Raw genomic sequence first — 22,956 nt, forward strand, 5'->3', positions numbered from 1 at the left:
TAAACTGAACAGAATAGAGATGAAATGAATATTTTATAAGAGAAAGAAATTAAAAGCTGAACTGAACTGAACTGAACTAAAATGAAATTAAGTTGAAGTGAACAAACCCTAAATTTATATAATAAAATAATATAAGTTCATATGAGTGAAAATTACTTAACTACGAAGTACTAATAACTATTTTCTAAAGGCAAGAACTTTTTTTTCACTAAATAAATCTAATCCACATACAATTTAGCTTATTAGCCCTTCTTAACTTTATTTTTAAATAAAAAAAAAATAATAATAAAAATTGTAAGATTAGTTATATCATTTGGAATAATTAACCCTTTAATTTGAAATAAAGCTCTTAAGATTGGACCAAAAAATGATGAATGTGAAATCATGGGGGATAGATGCTTGTATAAGTTGAATAGTTAGTGGGGTTTGTGGTCAATACACGATTGTGTGCGTGCGTACATGCTATTTTGAATCATCAAAGTTAGTTGATGATGTTTGACAGTTGACTTTTTATAATTGAAATAAGAAATGGTGCCTTCTACACAGCATTTGACTATGACAAAATCAACAAATAACATAAAATGGCTTCTAAAACTCAAAGCAATCAAAACTGGCTTATATTGTATTATCTTATATTATTTACATACTAATGTACTATGGTAATCTCTTGAGTAACTCAACCTCTTTAATCGTAACTAATTATTGTAAGTATTATTATAAATACAATTGTACAATAAAGATGTAATTGTAAATGATAACTAGGTTACAGAATCAATGCAAGTATTATTTGCATCACTGGTCTTTGTGACTCTATATAATACTCCATAGGATCGTAAGAAGTTACAATACAAGGATTTGCCAAGAATAAAAATAAATAAATAAATTACAATAATAGGTTTACTTTGGTATTGTGTATTGTGGCCTTTGTGGGTGCCTCGAGACCATATGCATCAAGACTAAATAAAATAATTTGTAAAGGAGGAGCTAATAAGGAAGTGGTCTTTGTGAGTGTTCCACTTCCTTAGCTCTATTTGTAAACTACTAGCTAAGTTTGCTAAATTTCCTTGACTTTATATATAAGTTCAAAAATAATCAATTCACATAAGTTTTGATAAATATTTTCCAAATTCACACGGTTAAACTAGAGACTATACGATCATGTACGAATGTACCCTACTACATATACACGATTGTGTACTCCCCACTTCATGCATGGTCATGTAGACTTTCTTACACACGCAAAAGAAAATTGGTTAGAGGTTAGAAGTCTTAGAATACCTTCTAAACCAAAAACCCTAATTAGAATCTATTAGAAAATGCTCGGTAAGATAACCGGGATTAGGGAACAAATCACAAGCTCCTAATTAACTACACGACACACTACCAAAAAAACACAACTCTTTATACTAATGGAGCGTCATATTCGTATTATATACACCCCAATTTGGCAACTCCGTATAAAATATTTCTGATTTTGGAAAACTCAAATTCTACACAACATGTATGATGTATGCATGCAAACATACACTATACATAAGCAAATGTAACACTTGGTTACATCATGGTTTATGATGTTCCAACTTTGCCCCTAAAATTCTTGGCACTCTTTCAAGATGAATAAAAGATCAAAGAGTAATTAAAGCAATACTACTTCCCGTAGTATTGAGTAATATTTTATCTAAAGTTATTTATCAGTGAGCGTCAAATGTATTTTCTCTATTTATAATAATTTAGATTTGAACACACGATCAATTATTGGTGGCCATTCATTATGAACAGGTTGCTAGTAATAATGCTAATAAGTCAGAAGGCTATATAAAATATAAGCTTATATAAATTTAACAAGATCTTAGGTTCGGACGATGCCTCGAGTTATTGCATTAATTCAATTTAGTAATTCAAATTGTCTTACATGTACTTTTGAAAGATTAACATTATTTAATATTTTGTACGACAATAGCTTAGTGATTAACACTTTAGATTTCTAACGGTTTAGTATAGTTAGATGAATAGATTGCACACTTGATCACCTTTTTAGTTAGATGAACCTTATTAGTTATTACTACATTTTTCAATAAAGCTTGGCGCAGTTTCCACTCAAATGTGCAATGCCCTAAAGCCCAAAAGGCAGGTGAAATGGACCAAGGGCATCAACCTACGATTCTATGGGCCTCTTTTACTAAGCAATATATAGAACATTGACCCATTGATTCAAATTCAAGCTAAAACTAAAAGAAAGAAAATTGATTGAGTATATTTCTATTCACAAGTACTCCATACTATTAAGGGTCTGATTAATTGAAATAAGCTGAACTGGAATGAATTGTATTTATTGGAGCTGAATTAAACTGAATTAAACTTATTGGACTAAACTGAACTAAACTGAATATTTTATAAGAGAAGGAAATTAAGAACTGAACTGAACTTAGGCCCTGTTCACTTCATCTTTAAAAAATAATATTAAGTAAAAATAATTTTAGTTCAGTAAAAAGAAGCTCAATCCAGTAAAATTAATTTTAGTTCAGTAAAATTTAGTTATTTTAAAGAAGAATTATAATAGAAATCAATAAAAAAATAATTTCAGTTTAGCAAAAATCATTTAAGTTCAGCAAATATAATTTTGTTTCAGTTAAAATAATTTCATTTCAGCAAAAATAAGGTGAAGTGAACGGGGCCTTATTGGAGCTGGACTGAACTGAAATAAGCTGAAGAGAAAATGCCCTAAAAGCAGGAGTAATACTAAAATAAAGTCTTGGTTTTTTGAAATCGTTTTTTGTTTTCAATTTTTTCTTTTTTCGGAAGTCAAAAAATTTAAAACAAGTTACAAGAAAAAAGGTGTAGTGTTTCCACTTTTCTATTGTTAGTTTTCATAACCAATTGGATGTGTGGTGTAGTGGTGATTGAAACTACACTTGATACGAAGAACTCGTGTTCGATCCCCCACAATAACAATTGGGAGAGGACTAGAACCTAACCACCAGAACTAATCTACAATCCGGATTAATCCAAAGGGTGAACCGAGTGGAACACCAAAAAAAATGATTAATATTTAATTCATTATATGACATATCATATCATATAACTAATATATAAAGCTAAACTTTTAGCCAGGTCACGATGTTGCGACACTTGGCGTTCCAACTTTTTGCCAGGTGTTGCGTATAAATTTAAATAGATTTCATAAAATAAAAAAAAGGTTAATTTAGAATTCTATTTGGATTGGATTTTAGGATAAAATTTTAAGTTTATAATTTTATTTTCCATAAAAAGCCGAGATACAAATTGAATTATAATTTTATTCAAAAAAATTATTAGATCATAATTCTCAAAAATTACCATATAAATTTATTTTTTATGTCATAATATTTTTTTGGAGCGAAGGAATTAGTTTAAAGCGTAAAACATCTATTTATAATATATACTAATCGGTTAAAATAATATACTTCACGACTAATTGAATTTATTATTACTATATCTAGACCTGTCAATTAGGGTCGGGTCACGAGTCATCTCGGATTGGGTCACTTTAGGTTACGAGTCAAGAAATGTTCAACCCTTGCCCAAAGTTTTGGGTTTGGGTCAAACCAACGGGCTTTGAACATTTATCTTATTTAATTTATTATTTGTTTTTTTTAATGTATTAAATCGAACATTTCCGCCAACATTAGTATTAATCATTACATGCCTACTAGATAACATATCGTCACAAAAGCACATTAATAAACGTATCAATGATATATTTTAAATTTGACATATAGATTAAAAATTTATCTTTAAATTCAATAAACAACCCGGGCATCGCACGGGAACAAAACTACTATGATATAACTAAGTCATAACTAAATATTTTCTTAAAAAATCATTATAAACTCTAAATAGGATTTTATAAAACTTTAATCCTATGTTAATTACTAATGATTAATGGATCATTATTCTTTTTCTTTGTCATCTCCATCCCTTCACCCCTTCGGTTGCAGCTCATCCAGTGTTATTTTGGTACGTTTTGTATCATCACATGGTTATTTTTTACCTAAGTTTGTAAGTGTTGTTTCATCTATGCCGATTTTGTAATGACTAAACAGGAAAAAATTTCTCAATTTGCGGGACTAATAACTCGACTATGTGTACAATATTTTAGGTATAAGGTATATTTTGAATCAAATTGATTATATTTATCGTATTTTTATGGTTTAGGTTAATAACATATATCTATGGTTATTTACATGTATAAAAATTCTTGCCAATGAATTATTTTATTCAAGTAGCAATAGAAAATCATTTATAAACAATTCTTTAATTAATACTGTGACAATTGTTTTCATTAAGCTTAACTTGTTTAATGTAGTTGCTTTGGGATTCATCTTGTAACCTTATCGTCAAACCTTCGTGATACTTACACAAGTAGTAAAAAGGAAAACATAATATATACCATGGGAAAATTGTCAAATAATAAAAAACCTAATACTCATGAATAGTAAAGACAAATAAGAGCCTTAGAGGATATGCGTGGATTACATGTTCCCAAATGATGCCCAATTCTAATATTTATAGGCAAGAGATGAAGTGTGTTGCTCAAAACAACTACATACAGGATCTTCCAGAAAATTCTTTGGCAGAATGAATTTTCTTGAAACATACACAATTAGTTGGCTGATGGATTTGGGTCACACTAAACCCAACAAACAAATATTAACCTATTAAGGCCCCGTTCTTTAGAGCTGCTCTTCTGCTCTGCTTTGCTCTGTTCTGATGAGCCCTGCTCTGCTATGCTCAAAAGAAATATGCTCTGCTCTGCTCTATTTTCAAATAATAATTAAAAATAACAATAATAATTAATATTCAATAATAATAATAATTACTATTGTATTGATGATAATAATTTATTATTTTGAATAATTATAATAATTATTAATATTAAAAATAATTTTAATAATTATTAATATTAATTATAATTAATATTTATTAATCAAAATAATAATTAATAATAATAGTTATCATTATTAATATTTAATAATTCAAATTATTAGGAATTAATATTTAATAATATTTTTTATTAATAATATTATTAATTAATAATTTCTAATAGTTATAACAATTCTTTCAAAAAAATAAATAATAATAACAATTAATAAAAATTTCTTTTATAAACATTTGATATTAGATTCACAATGTTTAGAAACATTATATGTATGTGGGTATTGATTGTTAGTTCATTGAGTTGAATTATTTTTCAAATCTTTCCATACAATTTAAGAATTAAAAAAAAAAAGAGGTTGTTTTCAAGTAGTACTTTGTATATCATTATTATTTTTATGGTTAAAAATATATTATTAAGACAAATTTATAAGTAAAATCATTATTACTCATTAAATCATTTTATTTTAAAATTTTGGTGAAATAAATATAAGTAAACCGTTGTCGTTTATCTTTTTACTATTAACATATGTTAAATATGGTATACATATATTTATGTTTTCACTCGCCTAAATCAATGGTATATGCACTTAGTAATAGTAATAGTAATAGTGATAGTAATAATAATAACAACAACATTAACAATAATAACATTGATAATAATAATAATAATAATAATAATAATAATAATAATAATAATTCTATTCAGTGGTTCAGCGGAGGTTCTTCGTTGGTTTCTATTTTGGGTTTCGGTGATCAATATTTCCAGTGATTTTTCGATATTGGGGGCTGTTTTGGAGCAGTTTTGGGTGCTGTTTTTGCAGCAGTTTCTGGTGCAGTTTCTTGTCTAGTTTCGGCAGCTCTTGGGTGCAGTTTTGGGTTCTGGTGCTCTTTTGGGCGTATTTCAGTTTTGGGTGGTGCAAGTCATCTATGTCGGCTGCCGTTGTGAAGTTTCATTGTCCCTTTGTGGGTCTTAGTGGTTGTCAAGATGGGAGTGGAAATGGCCTTACTCGACGTTCTCTAATTAGGCATCTTAGTGATCGTCATTGTTGTATCGGTGCGCGAGATATCACCCGACATTCTCTAACTTCTAATTTAGCAGTTTATAATGAGGCAGAAGTTACTTTTAGGCGTATGGGGATTTGGTTATGTGGAGTTTGCTATAAAACGCACACGTTTCGTTCTAAGTGTCGTCATGATAGGGATGAGGATGTTTCGCCCCCTGATGAAGGAGATGGTATTGTTCGTTTTGTGCTTCATAATTTCACCAAGCCGCAAGCTCCTTCTTCTCCTGCTCGAGTTGGTCATGTGGATGGTGAGGTGCGAGATCATAACGGTGGTTTTGATGTGGCTCTCCTTGATTGTTTTTTCTCTAAGGGGTTTCGCACTGTTAAGTCTATCCCTCCCAAGTGTCGTTTGGGGTTTTCTCGGGTTCTGAAAGGTGCTCTTGATAAGGTGATCTCTAAGCCTGATGACATTTCTAATTGGGTCTCTTTGTTGGTGTTACCTCTTTGCATCCTTAAAATCTTTCGCCCTCGGAGTAGTCGTGAGTCTCGGTCTGCGGTAAGACGTCGGCATCAGGAAGAGAGTATTTCCCGTGCTATTTGTTCTTGGAATGTAGCGGGTGGTAATTTGCAGCTTGTGAGGGAAATTTTGGCGGAGGAATCTCCTACTTTGTCGGTGGTTGATGATGAGGACTTTGATTTGGAGGAGCGTAATATAAAGCAGTGTCGTAGGAAGATTTGCGATGGCCATTACACTGCTGCAGTTCGGGTTCTTTCTTCTTCAGGCGTTGCTCCTTATAATGACGCCACTCTTGCGGATTTACTGTCCAAGCACCCTTCATCTCCAGCTCCATCCTTGCCTGATATACCTATTGATCACCTTCATCTCGTAACGACTTCTGCTGTTGTTTTGGATCGGATTAAGAGCTTCCCCCGTGGCACATCATGTGGTAGGGATGGTTTGCGTGCTCAACATCTTATGGATTGCTTAAGTGGTGCAGCTGTGGCAGTCTCAGATGAGTTGGTTGACTCTATTACCGGGGTGGTTAATATCTTTCTAGCTGGAAGATGTCCTATGGAATTAGGAGAGTACATTGCTAGTGCTCCTCTTACGCCACTTGTCAAGCCCGGTGGTGGTATCCGTCCTATTGCTGTGGGTACGGTTTGGCGGCGTCTCGTTTCGAAGGTGGGTGCTGTTATGGTTGGTCAGTCTTTAGGGAGTTACTTTGATGGCCTTCAATTTGGTGTTGGGGTTTCTTCAGGTGGTGAGGCAATTCTTCATGCGGTGAATCGGTTAATTGAGGATCGTGGTTCTGATGTGGGTCTATCTATGTTGTTGGTGGATTTTCAAAATGCCTTCAATCTGGTTGATCGTTCGGTCATGTTAAGTGAGGTACGTCGCCGTTGTCCAGGCATTTCGCGATGGGTTGAATTCTGCTATTCTAATCCAGCCAGGTTGTACTATGGGGACCAAACCTTATGGTCATCTCAAGGGGTGCAGCAGGGTGATCCCCTTGGTCCTTTGCTTTTTTCTTTGGTTTTACAACCTCTGGTGTGTAAAATTAGAGAGACTTTTGATGTATGTCTTCAGGCTTGGTATTTAGATGACGGCACGATTATTGGAGACACTTTGGTGGTGGGGCAAGTTCTGCAGTTGATTATGGAGGAAGGACCTCGTTCTGGGTTATGTCTTAACGTGGAAAAAACTGAAGTTTTCTGGCCTACGGAAGACCCTCGAAGCAGGCTGGTGGGTGTCTTTCCGCCTAATATTGCTCGACCTTTGCGTGGTGTTAGGTTGCTTGGAGGTCCCGCTAGTTCCGATTCTGGTTTCTGTGGTGAGCTTGTGATGCAGAGGGTGACCAAGACCATTGCCCTTATGGATAAGGTCGCTATGCTAGATGATCCTCAGTGTGAACTGTTGTTACTTAGGGCATGTACTGGAGTTTCAAAACTCTACTTTGCATTACGTACTTGTCCTCCTAGTACTTTTGAGGTAGCTCAGCGCACTTTTGATGGAGCTCTTCGATCTTCCTTGGAGCGTATTGTTACCGCTTCGGGGCCTGGGTTTGGTGATTGGCAGTGGCGGCTTGCCACCTTACCATTTGCGTTTGGAGGGCTTGGTGTTTATTCTGCAGGTGATGTTCGTCACTATGCTTTTCTTGCTTCTCGGTTGCAGTCTGCTGGGTTGCAGACACAACTTCTTCGGCATACTGGCATTGTTGGTCTTGGACGAGCCTTTGAGGATGCGTTGTGTCTGTTTAATGGAATAGTGGAGTCTGACATTTTGAGTAATCCGAGTGAGGTCGCTGCCCCTAAACTCATGAAGAAATTGGCAGATATGTATTTCACAAAGATTACCGCTTCTGCAGAATCTACTTATTCTTTAACTCCTCGACAATCAGCATTGTGGAAATCACAGCAGGGTGATCACACCTCTGCTTGGCTTCGGGCGGTTCCTATTTCGGGGTTGGGTCAGACGATGAACGCCAAGACTTATCGCTGTGTGTTGTCCTATCGGTTGGGTGTTCCATTGTTCTCTATCTCGACGTCGTGCTCTGCTTGTTCGAGGGTTTTTGCTGGAGATATTTTCGGTGATCACGCGGTGTCTTGTGCTGGTATTGTGGGTATTAAACATCGGCATAATGTTGTTCGGGATACCCTTGTTGATGTTTGTTATCGTTCTGGGATTTCAGCGAGAAAAGAGGTTGACATTGGGTTGGCTGGAGGGAACGACGAGGCCCTCAGACCTGCGGATGTGTTACTTTATTCATGGGATCGTGGTCGCGATGTCTGTATTGATTTGACAGGGTCTTCTCCTTTGACACAGTCAGGGCTATCTGACTTTATTCCTGGGCGGGTTGTGGCTGATGCTGCTCATCGGAAGCGGGTTAAGTATGAAGCTCGATGTCAGGCGATTGGATATGGTTTCATTCCCTTCTCCTTTTCTTCGCTTGGGGAATTAGAGAAGGAGGGTGTTGCGTTACTGAAGCGGATTCAGAGGTTCTCGATGACGCAAGACATTGGGGCTCGTGCTGCACCTCATATCTTCACTAGGGTAGGATTTGCTATAGCTAGAGGAGTGGGGGCCCAGATTGTATCTCGGCTTCCCACTAATTTATTGTAGGTTGTATGACTTTTGTTTTTGATAATAATAATAATAATAATAATAATAATAATAATAATAATAATAATAATAATAATAATAATAATAATAATAATAATAATAATAATAATAGTATTAATAATAATGTTGAAATCTGCTCTGCTCGGCTCGGCTCTGCTATCCTGAAATCTGCTCTGCTCTGCTATCCTGAAATCTGCTCTGCTCTGCTATCCTGAAATCTGCTCTGCTCTGCTGAAATTTAATCTGCTCTGTTGACCCCTGCTCGGCCTCGCCCAGAAGCTCAAAAGAACAGGGCCTAAGTTATTTATCATTAGTTTCATACACAAGCCAAATTGAGCCTCTATGTTGTTTGTTTCAAGTGTATCAAAACTAGATTTCTTGCTTAGTTTAGAACTAATAATCGCATATGTTATTATTTAATTTTTAATTTAAATGTATAAAATACAAATATATCGGTTAATTATATTTAGGCTATGTTTAGTTCACTTTATTTTTTCTATAATCTAAACTTATTTTTTTTCATTCTGATCTAATTTGATTAGACCTATTTTTTTTTTTTCTAATCTGATCTGATTGCTTGATTTGACCAAAATTTGAGGTTTTATAGATTTGTAGTAACGTGTAGTTTTTCAATAAGTAATTTCATTATTTTTTTTTATTACAATATCAAGCAATAAAATAGTGTACATAGGATTTATATGATTTGATGATCATCTCTAAAGTTATTTAAAATACGAAATAATAAGTAGTAAGATATCGAAATAAGATGAACTAAACATAGCTTTATCGGTTTTAGGAATTAAAATGGTCTAGGTATGAGAAAAAGATGAGATCCAGACAACTTTCATAAACTATGTTAATATCATCATATGACAAGAAAAATAATGAAGTAAGACATGATGAGTTAATGATCTGATTAAACCTTTGTAGTGTAATTCTCGAGAATGATTCTACAAGTAAAATGATTAGAATAGTTTTCATACATTGGATTCTGATCAAGTGTACTGAATATGAACATGGGGTGTTTAATTTGCAGCTTTTTAGGTTTCTCAAATACTTGGATTGTTTCAGCCAAATTTTAGCCGATTTCATTTGAGAATGATTGTACTTTCTAATGGAATTTGTGCTTCACTTGACTCAACTTATGGTAGAAGACCAAGGATTCCACTCAGGTAGGCTTTTAGATGATTAGACTAACTGTCTGACTTCTTCCAAGTGGAATATTTTTTTAGACAATTCGCTTTTAAAATCTATTGATGTAGACGGGAATTGATTCACATCTTAAGTTACTCGTACTAAGTTACTAAGCATACTAGTACCTAATACCTATATATCTATATGTACAAGTAAAAGTGAAAAGAAAAACCATTACAATAGCTAGTATTGTAGTTCATATTGACAATCTATGTAACAAAATATATCATGACTTGATTTCAATCAAGCACACAATTTATTAAGGAACAAAAAGATTCTTTTTTTAAAAAATAAAATAATTAATATTCCCTCTATATTGTGTGGTACTGTGGTTAGGTTTTACAAAATCTCAAAATAATATACATATACTAGTAATTAATTTACCATTAAACACAAGCTTTATTGTTGATCAAATTACATTAAAGTCTCTCTTTAGATTATAAGACTTTAGTTGAATTTGTCAATGACTATAATTTTATTGATTCGAAGGCTATTAATATTGCATTTCAACTAACCTTTTTGGTTAGGGACATTTATAAGATACTCAACTACTCTCTATAACAAATTGTTTTAATTCATGAGTTGGGGCTTCTCAATTCAATCTTATCTTATCTAAACGAATGTTTTTGTGGGATTAATCACATTCATACAATTAGTCAATTGTTAGGCCACTAAACAACTGTAACAAGGGTCTCAATAGGCAGCATTTTCAATACTTATATTTAGGGTGACTTATGCTATAAATTTCGTATTTGTTAAGATCGTAAAAAGAGTATGAATGAACTCTTTAATTCTAACTGGAAAAAATCAATGGAGTTAGTAAGATTTTTATACATAACAAACCGCTTAATGAGTGCACGTGCACTTGAACTTTTGTTTCTTTTTTGAAACAAAATTGGTTAAGATAGTTATGTTGTATACATAGGTGATTAAAACTTTTATGTGCCCTCTAAATGGTCTGATATAGTTATGTTGTATACATAGGTGATTAACACTTTTTCAATATTATGAGGCTTAAATTCAGCATTGTTGGGTTTCAAGTGTTTAACACTGCTCAAAAGACAGCTATTTTAGTCATAGTTACTTGTAGAATTGGTATTTTCCAAGAGCATAAACAATTTACTTTTCTACATAATTTCTGCAAATTTTGTTTTTAAATCAGTCATTGTTACAAAACTCTTCTGTATTAGTACACGAGTTGAATTATGGTGAGCAATAGATCCAAAATTCATGTAATTTAAATGCTAGTAGTTATGATTATTGTTAGGTAGTTATAGATCTAGAATTGGTTGGTCTGAATTTTTTTTGCACAAAAATAATTGATCATATCATGTGATTGAAAGTACTAAATTGTCATGTTTCAAAATTTGGAATGCAAGTAGTTAGTAGCATGCCTGACCCTTCTTTGATTAGTATCTAGCATATCTCAAGGATTTTATGCTAAAAAGACAAATTTTGCTTGAATTGAAAAATTTCAATTAAGTCGTACAAACGGTAATATAGATGAAATTTCTTAAATCTTTATTAGTATCCACATCTCAAGACTTTAACCAATTAATTCATAAAATTTAGGGCTTGTTCTCATTGACTGAACTCAACTGAACTGAAATGAATATTTTATAAGAGAAGGAAATTAGAAGCTGAACTGAACTGAATTGAATTTCAACATATGAGAACAAACTCTTATTTACTTTTGTTAAACAAACATTATTAATCTTTCAATTTTTATAGTGTAGGTCCCATTAAAGCTATTGGTAGATTTGTTTATGAACACCATAATTAGTTTTGGGGTCCTTTGATTTGGCCATGTGACCACATTTAGGTGCTTTTTCCCTTTTGTCTATCGACCAAGTGGGATAATTTAGACACAAATATCCAAATTCATAGTGACAATCATTAGGTTGTACCACTATTCTACCTCTCATGATCTTATAATTTATCCTTAAGATTTATCATATTTGGCATCATTCATAGATTAATGGATAAACTAGGAAAAAGAAGAATTTTAAAGTATAAATTAATTCACCTTTCCCCTTTTTGGCTCAAATTATTGATTTCATGTTGCTCATATAGTCATGTACATATATGTATACACACCCACAAGTTTTAAATTTTAAACACAAATAACGAGTCTTATAATTAATAAGCTATTTTCTTATTATTATTCAGCGCATCTTGCTAATTGTTTTTACCAGTCTTTTGTCTTTAATTAGTAGGATATATTTGTTTATACGTCTAGGTGTAACTACAAATTAACGCCTTTTCATATATTTTGAATAACATAACAAAAATGAATACATGACGGGTGTAATTTATACACATGTATGCATGTCATAAGATGGAGAAACAATTGGTTGGTTATAGTTAAGAGACAACTTGCATAACTTAAAGTTTTTTCCTCCTTTTTTTCCCTATCTTTTAGGCCTATTCAGTTAAACAAGTTGTTTTTATTAGATCTTAGTTGTTGTAAACTTGTAAAATTTGTTGATTGCTTTATAGCTTGTTACTCGTATCGACTATTTGTTAGTGATGAGCTGTCAAAAAGTTGTTTAATTATAGGCATTCGACTTAAGTAGATACATACCTAAATTTTAAAAAACGGTTCACTATCTTAAAAAGCTAATTTTGGTATGTATTTGAAAAGAACTAATTTACAACTTTTAAAGAGGTAGGGTAAATAGAATTTTGTTACACACATGTGATATTATTCCTGAGCTTGAAATGTTGATGCAGTTTGCTACTATGATAAATAATAAAACTCATTAAAGATTAATGGAAAACTTGTTGTTCTTACATATGTTGGCATTGCATGTATCCTCAAAGAATATAATAGAACATGATATATGTGATTTTATGCTAAACACACCATGATAAATATTGTTAATAGACTGTGTGCATGAAATGCACCAAGGTCTCAATTTTACATTATAGGGTTTTAAATTTAATTTGTAATAATGCTACAATTAGATTATATGTCTCAAACAATATAATTAAATCATATACGAAGTACATAAATTGTAATAGATACATATACTGAGTAAAAAAATGTCTAAATCATTGCAAACAATTTAAAATGGAAGTAGTATAATAAAAATGAAAGCTTCAATTCCCATCAAAACATAAAATAAAATGAGAGCTTGAAGTCATATAATATTATATCAGTCTTACACATCTAAAATTAATTAGTATGAATAATCACAGACATCAATACAAGTTATAAAATATATCAGTCTTACACATCTCTTATAAACAATTCATTTCAATTCGGCTCCAATCACTTCAGTAAATCAGAACAACCCCTAAGAGTGCATATAATTCACTCAATTTATCTTATTTGAAATAGGACAAATCATAGCTTAACCTTTCGATATTTTTTTGAAAAAACCCACAAAAGGGATTAATTAGATAAATCAGCCAAAGCTACATCAACAATGCTAGTCGGGATTACATCTTGCCACACTCTCTGACCCACCTCATCAAACCCCCAATTTCGATATTTTTAATCTATTATGGAGTAAAATACCTCTAATTATTGTAATTTATATATTTTTAATTTCCCACCCCTAACAAAAATACAAAAAGTGAATTAAAAAAAAAAAAAAGCGTTTTATTTCATTACATTACACAAGTAGAATAGACCCCACAAATTGTAGATCCGTTGCAACTAGTCAACACTCTCACGTCTCCCACTCTCTTTCTCATTTTTCTCTCTCTTCTCTTTCTCATTTCTCCTCTTTCTCTCTCGAAATCCCCAAAATACCCCTCGCCGTCGATGCTCTGATGGACGCCCCTCCGACCTCCTCCTCCGGCGAATCTCCGGCGACTTCCGGCGGTCTGATGATCGCCTCCATTGACGCCTCTGATCTTCGCAACAACACCTCCTCCGAACCCACCTCATCAAACCCCCAATTTCACAACAATAATAATAATAATTTAATTAATAATAATTTGAATAATAATGCAAAGTATAAATTAATGTCGCCGGCGAAACTTCCGATCTCAAGGTCGTCTTGCATTTCAGTTCCTCCTATGTTCAGTCCGACGTCGTTTCTTGAGTCCCCTGTCTTCCTCTCCAACCTCAAGGTTTTTACTTTTTCTTCATTTTCTCTCTCCTTAATTTTTATTTTTTATTGTAAATTTTTGATTTTTTTATGAGCTTAATTTGATTTTATGTACTGGGTAGTTTGGAATTTGATTTTGATGAAATTTTCCTTGAATTAGGACAGTGTTTTTTTTTTTTTTTTAAGACAGTTTAGGTTAAATGATATGCATGAAATTGGTTTTATTAGAATTTATTGGGTGATTTTTATTTTTTTATTTCTGAATTTAAATTGGTAAATTTGTAAGAATCGGTGTTTGTAAGTAGTTTCTTAGCTTAAATTTGGTGATTTTTTTTTACTAATGAGGGCAAAATGATACGAATTAGTTACTTGAATGATATTTTTTTGAGCTATATTACTGTGGTTGATTTTATTTTTGTATTAAAAATTAATTAGGTTGGTGAATCGAATTCGAAACATTGTCATTTCATGGAGGTTTTGTGTTTTTGGGAATTTTTATATTTTATTTTTGCAGTAGGAAGATATTTTAAAAATCTTATGAAAAGTTATGAAATTTTGAGTCATTTCAATTATTTCTAGTGGGGAATTTTTGGGATGTTGATGGGCTGTAAGATTCTTAATTTTAAACTAATTAATATGAAGTATAGATTTTTTTTTTTTTTTTTTTAATTTTTTTTTTTTGGGGATTCATGTATGTAAAGAACAATGATGGGGCGAGGGGGGGAAGAATTAAAGAGAGCATAAATTGAGGTGCTTTGTTCATGTGTTTATTAGATAATCGTTGTTTAGACAAGTGCTCAGTAATGGGAGGAGAAAAGAATTGTAGAAAATGGGTTAATGGAGGGGAGTGTAGATTCTGATGCTCGTTACGTAATATTGTATTGTTTAATTAGGTTTGTTGTGCCATCTTCTATTGTTATTCTAAAGGGTTTTGTTTCCTGTTGAGAATATGCTTGTGTCCTTTAATCTTTACAAGTGTTGAGCCTTTTGATTTGGTTTAGTTCTTTGTTCAAATCGCAGCGTTGTTTCTTCACAAAGAGTGAATATTTTTGCCTTTTTTACTTCCATTTGGTGCTGTTGCTTTTGTTTCTCTGTGGGCTGTCTTTGTTCTGTTTTTCGTGATTGGATGTCCAACGGTTCACTGCCATTTTTATACCACATTAAGATATTTTTGTAAGAGTATCAATTTTTTTCAACTGTTCTTGATATGCCTTGATGAGAAAAGTTTTGTTCCATGTTAGTTACCGTTGTCTGATTACCTGGATTATGCTTTAGAATTTGCCGCATTTGCTATGTTTCAGTGTTGTGGATTTGTTTCCAATTGTTAAATATGTCAAACCTATATAGTGATATGCTAGTTCACTGAAACATTGATAACTAGGGTGGTAGCTCTGTCCTCTTTTCTTTGTCTGTGATAAGAGCCCCATCTTTTTATATCTCCATTTCTTTTTGTTGCTTGGTCCTTTTGTTTTGTTTTGCTAAAAACTCTGCATTGGTTTAGTTTGATGCGGCCTTGAGATAGAAAAACTAATCGTTGTGCTGATAAACTCTATATATTTCAGGGAGAACCTTCTCCAACAACTGGTTCCTTTTTCAAGCCGCAAATGATGCAGAATTCATCTAGTGGGTCCACCACATACCCATCTGTTATTAATAGCTCTAACACCTTTGATAATTCTCAATCAAGTGGCTTTGAGTTCAAACCTAACACAGGATCATATTCTTTTGGAGGCTTTGCATTCTCAGGATCTTTGGTAAATATACTTCCGTCAGATTTTTTGTTTTAAACTTTTGTTTGCTTGAACTACTATTCTATAACAAATTGTTGAATGTAATCCCCCCTTTTATAGTTCTGTTACATGTGTTGACTGTAACTATGGCAATACGTATTGCACTAAACTCTTACCGGTAGTTTTTGTTGTTGTTTTAGAATTTTTGAGGATTGACTGCAAATATACTATAAAAAAAAAAAACCTGCCCCCTAGCTCCATCATAATATGTTTAGTATCCTACCTCATTTTTTCTGTTGCAAACTAGGCTTCTTCCTCCGATCTGATTCAACAGCAAGCTGGGCAAGCTAACCAAGTCCAACCAGAGTGTCCACCTCAGTCATCTGATCCACCTGTTGCAGTTAAAAGTGAACCGGCACCTGTAAATGAACAGAGACCAACTATGGTACCTCCATCCTCTGGTTTACCCACCGAAGCTGATTCCAACGAATTCAATCAAAAATCTGAATCTAATAATGAAGGTCAGACACCACCATCTGAGCAGAAAGTATTAGGCTCTCAAGTATCTGAGCGAACTTCAGATGATGGATATAATTGGAGGAAGTATGGACAGAAGCTTGTCAAGGGAAGTGAATTTCCGCGAAGTTATTATAAATGTACTCATCCAAACTGTGAAGTTAAAAAATTGTTTGAGCGATCACCTGATGGGACGATAACTGAGATTATATACAAGGGCCAGCATGATCATCCAAAACCTCAACCTAACCGCCGACTCCCTGCTGGATCTATGCTGTCTGCACTTGAAGATAAGTCTGACAGAGTTACTCCGTTTAATGGTCAAGAAGGTAATTGAGACAATGCTCATATGAAGTCAGCTCTTTATATGTAGCTAACACCATTTACCTTCTCTTGTAATGATATTGCAGGAATGCCTGCAAACTCATATGGCCAAACCGCGAATAACAATGAGCCAGGTGGCACCCCTGACCAATCCCCTGGTGGGGCTAATGACAATAGTGGAGAAATTGGCGCTAACCAGTTAAATAGGATTACAGAAGATGCTGATGATGATGATCCTTACGCAAAGAGGAGGTATTATACGCTTAAATTTAATGCATTCAAATATATGCTAGCTAATAAACTGGGGGGGGGGGTGTTTGGTTAAAGAAGGGGAAAGGAAAACATGGGGTAATGAAAGATTAGACCTCAAATTTGTCTTGTTTGTTTTAGATTTAGTAAGGTAATCACTTCATATTTCACCACCTCTTACCTTTTTCTCTTCCCACATCCACAGCCACTCTTTCCCTTCTACTTTTTCCACAACCACCACCAGTCACCGCCATGGTACCACCACAACTCCCACTTATCCATCGGTTCAACCCCTTCTTTCAAGTAAAGTTTCTTTTCTATATCAAGTGGTTGGGGTTATTTTATGGTGGGTGAGGGACTGTGGGCAAGTGGTAAGTGAAGGCTTATTTAAGGTTGTACAGGTGTTTTTGGATGGGCGGTACACGGGTGTAGAGTTTTCATGATGGGTAGTGGTAGTTTTTGGGTTGGTGGGGTTGAGTAATTGTCGGTTAAAGGCTGATTTCATGGTGGCTTGGGTAGGTTTTAGATGGGTGGGGATGGGTTTTGGTGGTAGAGATGATTTTCATGGTGGATTGGTGGTGGGGGTGGGTTTCTGGTAATTGGGTAAAACTGTTGGTGGTTGGGTGAGTGTGGTTGTGGTGGTCAAAGTAGTGGTCAATGATGGCTATGTAGTTGAGGAGAGAAAGGGTAATTGAAACCATAAGAGAGGTGGGGGGGATATGAGTGTAGAGGACTTTGAGGTAATTGAGTGGAGGAAAGAAAATGACCAAATAGACATAACTGACAATTAAGGTAATCAGCCTTGTTGATTTCATTACCCTATGTTGAATAATTTAGACCAAATGCCCTCTTATGATATTTGTTACGAAGATTGAAAATTGCAAATAGGTGAAATGGACATCAATTCAGTAATTAAGCTAATAAACTAATGATATGTCTTACCAGGAGGATGGAAATAGGTGAAATGGATATCAATTCAGTAGTTAAGCCTATTCGAGAACCTCGTGTTGTTGTTCAAACAGTGAGTGAGGTTGATATTCTTGATGATGGGTACCGCTGGCGCAAGTATGGTCAGAAAGTGGTGAGAGGAAACCCTAATCCAAGGTATGTCTTGTTGCCATATTGGCTGTACCTTATCACTTCTCCATGCAGTTTTATAAATCAGCTATATGTGTGTGCACCATTGCATGAGGGCATGTGGTTTTATATATTAGTTTTAAAAGGCATTGCCTGTTAATTTCTAAATGGCTTTTCCTAAGCCTGGCTTGACATGATTCATTATTTTTCAACGGCAGTTTTGTTCAAAACCAGGGAGGCTGTTTCTTTATTAGAGTGCCTCTTTCTCTAGCTTGCCTCTATCTGCAAGTGTTTGAAATAAAATCTATACAGCCATTACCTGCAACCCCATAGCCCAAGGACAATTCTTGGTGGTGGGGATTGGGGGAAAGTATATGGAGTATATCTATAAAATGTGAAAGAAAATGTAGGAAGATTCATAAACAACATATTCCTAACAATGTCAATTTAGAAATGGTCTTTCAACTTTACCTCCTTTAGATAGAGAGACTTTTAACGCTTTGTTTGGATATCAAGAAGGAAGGAAAGGATGGAGAGGGAAAGAGGAGAAAGGGAGGGGGAAAGGTGAGCTCTAATTTCCCTCCAAATCTCTCCAGTTTATAAGGGATTATTATGCTTGTTAAAGAGAAAAGGAAAATGGATCCCTCCCTCTCCTTTTCCCCCTTCCTCCAATCTTTTACCCAAACAAGAGTTGTCCTCCTCCCTTTCTCTTCTCTTCTTTTCCTTCCATTTCCTTCTTTTTAAACAAAGTGTAAGTTGTATCAACTCACTGAATGGATTAACTAGTTGTCTTGCTAGTTTTTATGAATCACTGGGGACCAGCCGACCAGATATGAAACTAATAAATAGACCTAGGCATTTAGTATAAGCTATGATGAACTGTAGGACTTAGCAGTTGAAATTAGTGCTAGAGTTAATGTCTGTATCAAGTTCAGTTCTGCCTGGGAATGAATACTGTATGAGAACTCAAGTGTCATGACAGTCCCAGATGTCAAAGGTTACGATATATTATTGCACTACAACATAATCGTTTAAACTAATACATGACTGACAAATTAGGGAAAGGGAAGTGTGTTTGTGGGGGAGGGGAGGGGACCTTTTTTTAGACATAGTTTAAGCAATTTTTAGAGCTTATAAACCACTTGTGGATGTGGTTATGAATAATATTTTTGTTGATTACAGAACGGTAAATAAACCAGAACCTGTAAAAACTGCACCAATTTTTTTGGTGGAGCTCAGATATTTAATTAGAGCGACAAAAACAGGGTTCAGTATTGAAATTATTGGCTGTGGCGGAGTAGTCGAGTGATGAAGGGCAGTGTTGCCTTTGACTTTGAGAGTGTATTCCAGAACATGATGAGAACAATAAAGATGACTTAATTTGCTGATGACAATTAAGTTTTTACAGCCTTGATATTGTTCTTGCTTTATATGGCTTTCCTAATGGGACATCTTCAATTTTTTGAAAAGAAACAAGGTAGTAGGAATAAGTAAATTAGGAAAAGCATAACATTATCATGATAAGCCAAGAACTTTGTGTCCTTGATTGTAAGTTTTTTGTCAGAATGGCACATGGGTAAGTGTGTAGTGTGTTGGGTATAGAGTATAGACTATAGATTGTCAAAAAATTATTGTCCTGATATCAGACACGGTCACATTGATGCAGTGACAAGATGATTATGAAACCAATTTCCAAGTTCAAAAATTTATTGTCCTGATATCAGACAGTCACATTAGAAATACATGTTGATTTGCTGGTTTACTACTTTAAAGAAAGCTCTAAATTCTCCTGGGCCCTATTGATAAACTAGTAGATATAATGGCGAAGTATAATCCCTGAAACATATTAATGTTGAGTAGTCTGATGAATGATCATTCCACTTGGCTTGGCTAGGCCCAACCGCCCAAGTCATTTTGCAATTCAGAAAGATCAAGGCTTGAACCACTTTCACCACCACCACCACAGTCAATAATATTTTTTCCTCCCATGGTTCAATTTTTTGTAATTTTTCAAGTAACTCTTTACTTTGCATTCTCAATTAATCCATAAAAACAAATTATATTTTATCCTTTACATTCTCATTCCCCTGAATTTTGTAACTGAATGAAATGATCAGAACATCCTACTAAAAAATTTTTTTTTGTTAATTTCTTGCAAGATTTTATTCCTCTCTTTTCTGCTTCTAATTTTGCTTTTGCTCCCCTCATTCAATTGCTCTTTGATTTTGTTTGGCGGAAAATGAATTCGAGAACTGAGAAAGGCATGGGAAGGGGAGGGGTAGTCAAAGAAAATCTAACTGCAGTGAACTTTGTACCTGAGTGCTGGATATATAAATTTAGCATAGCAGTAAAATTCAGTACTTGTTGTTGGCCTTGGATATAGGGCAAGCTGTGTCATTGTAAAATAGCTGCATTTGACTTGAAAGATCTACTGGACACCTCTCTGTTACTGCATGAGCTTGGCTGTGCATGCTTGAGCTTTTTACCTTTTTGGGGCTGAAGCCTTAGAATATGAATCACTCTTATATTAGGGTTTTTTCTGGGAAGGAAAGCAATATTATCTTATGTCTCTTCACAGGAAGTATTGTGCAATTTTTTAAAATAGTCTTCTGGCTCGTACTTTGGGCTTCCGCTTTACTAAATGCATTACCGTCCCCCATTCTTTTTATGCAGGAGTTATTACAAGTGCACTCATCCTGGATGCCCAGTTCGGAAACATGTTGAAAGGGCATCCCATGACCCAAAAGCTGTCATAACAACATATGAGGGGAAACACAATCACGAAGTACCTACAGCTCGGAATAGTAGTCACGACACTGCTGCCCCACAAGCACAAAGTATGGCATCAAGGATGGGGTCACGAGAAGGCAATGATGCAGTAAGCCTTGATCTTGGTGTAGGGATCAGGTCAGGCTCTGGGTTCGTCCCTGGTCATCAGCAGCAGCAAGCTATGGGTGGTGAGCATTTACCTGGCCAGCCCCAGTTTAGCAGTCATAATCTGTTGTTGCTTCAACAAAATCCAATGTCGACTTTTCCTGGTTATGTAAATGGTGGTATGGTGCTGTATGGTTCTAGGGAAAACCATAGTCAAGGGCATAGTATTGGAAATCAGCCTGTAAATCACTCATCAACTAATTCATATCAGCAGAACATGGGAAGAATACTCATGGGTCCCTAGATTAAGAAGAGGAATCGAAAATATGACAATTTCTTTTTCTTCTCTCTTTATATGTTTTATTTATATCTTTATTTGCATAGGATGGCTAGGTATCGCAATTTTAGTGAAATCAAATTCTCGTTGCTTGTTAGCTATTCCTAATGGTTATTTTCCATTTCAACTGGCTATACAACCAGAAAAGACGGTAAATTTCATCAGCCGAGCCAAGAGCTTGTGTACAGTTTGTTGTAAACGAGCAATAGAGATCAAGAATATATTTGTTTGAAATGAATGAAAAAAGGGTCCTTTTTTAGAGTAATTGTTTAGTAGATTTGCTATTTTGGACCTTGATTTCACTAAAAACTTATTACTCCGTACTATATTTCTGTGATATACAATTTTTCTTTGTGATTTCGGGATAGAAAATAGAGCTTGTTTTATCGCTTACCAATTACTCGTACCATACAAAACATTACCTGTAATTTTGAAGAGTGACCATCTAAATTTGTCCCAACAGTTTTGTTTTGCAGGACCACAGCAAGTCCCGAGCGAAAAGGATGGGTTCAATTGCCAAGTCGTGTGCCACCCCTCCAAACAAAACCCTTCTTGTCAAAGCACTTGTACTACTAGTAGCACAGGCTGCACAGCTAGCACTCCGCTTACCATAGAAAGCACGAACACACCATCCAATTGTCCAACTAGAACACTTGCAGGCGCAGCACATACATGTCTGACACACGAAATTGACATAAACTTGATTAACTGTTTGTATTCCTATGAAAAAGATTACAAACTATACATTCCATTGGCAGCATAATTATCTACATCGTTTACGAAAAAGATTTGAAAGCAATCGATAACAAAATCTTAGACGAGAATATGAATATATGATGCACTCCTGAGAGGTTACTATTGTTCTCATTTTGGATATTTTTGTAGCAAATATGAGTAGTTATGAACTTATGATTGTTGTTGTATAGGGTCTGTTCACCTTATTTCCACTTATTTTAGAAAAATAAGTTCAGATAAGGGTTAATAAGTTCAAATAAGATAAGTTAAGGAAAAATAAGTTCAGATAAGTTGTGATAAGGGTTAATCAAGGCTATCCAAGTTCAATTTATAACTAAAATAAGTTCTAATAATTCAGATAAGTAAAAATCAGGTGAATAGTTAGCACCAATTCTCTAATTGGGAAGCTAATAGCACAAGCGCAACATATAATGTTGTAGCCACAAATCATCATGTCTAGATAGTCAATTTTCTTATTTTATTTCCCTAGGTGAGTTAGAATTTAGTATTGAGTGAAGACTATTCTAACTATTACTGGTATAGCTACTAGCTTGATATTTTAAATATTCGCAACCCCTTCCCTTAATCATTGGAGTTGCTCTAATGTGATCGTTCATAATTGATTTCGGACATAAAAGACACATTGAGACCAAAATGCTGAGACAGGAGGTAAGTAACACATTAACATGTGAATATGAAGAGCAAGAATAGTCCCTAGTATTTATACCCAAAGAGGTCCTACCTTATAGTAAACACAAACATTTTGCATGGATATGATGTACCAATTTTATTTCTTGCTCAAGAAAGAAACAATATA

At 34.3% G+C, this 22,956-nt stretch overlaps 1 protein-coding gene across 1 annotated transcript; it reads left to right on the forward strand.

Moving 5' to 3' along the window:
- Window positions 1-13,775: 13,775 nt before the first annotated feature.
- LOC145629442 (putative WRKY transcription factor 20) lies at window positions 13,776-21,669 on the forward strand. Its single transcript, XM_081682046.1, has 6 exons — window positions 13,776-14,319; window positions 15,860-16,051; window positions 16,335-16,872; window positions 16,954-17,119; window positions 18,062-18,220; window positions 20,867-21,669. The coding sequence occupies exons 1-6, from the start codon at window positions 14,017-14,019 to the stop codon at window positions 21,369-21,371; spliced, it is 1,863 nt and encodes a 620-aa protein (XP_081538172.1). The 5' UTR covers window positions 13,776-14,016; the 3' UTR covers window positions 21,372-21,669.
- The last annotated feature ends 1,287 nt before the right edge of the window (window positions 21,670-22,956 follow it).

This window comes from Chenopodium album, chromosome 4, assembly GCF_948465745.1.
Source record: "Chenopodium album chromosome 4, dcCheAlbu1.1, whole genome shotgun sequence".
Classification (NCBI taxonomy): domain Eukaryota; kingdom Viridiplantae; phylum Streptophyta; class Magnoliopsida; order Caryophyllales; family Amaranthaceae; genus Chenopodium; species Chenopodium album.

Bases quoted from the DNA above. Each gene is read 5' to 3' on its own strand.
- LOC145629442 (XM_081682046.1), top strand. From the start codon at position 14,017: ATGGACGCCCCTCCGACCTCCTCCTCCGGCGAATCTCCGGCGACTTCC. The intron at 16,052-16,334 runs GTAAATATACTT...GTTGCAAACTAG, and splicing joins TTGCATTCTCAGGATCTTTG to GCTTCTTCCTCCGATCTGAT. The intron at 18,221-20,866 runs GTATGTCTTGTT...CTTTTTATGCAG, and splicing joins AGAGGAAACCCTAATCCAAG to GAGTTATTACAAGTGCACTC.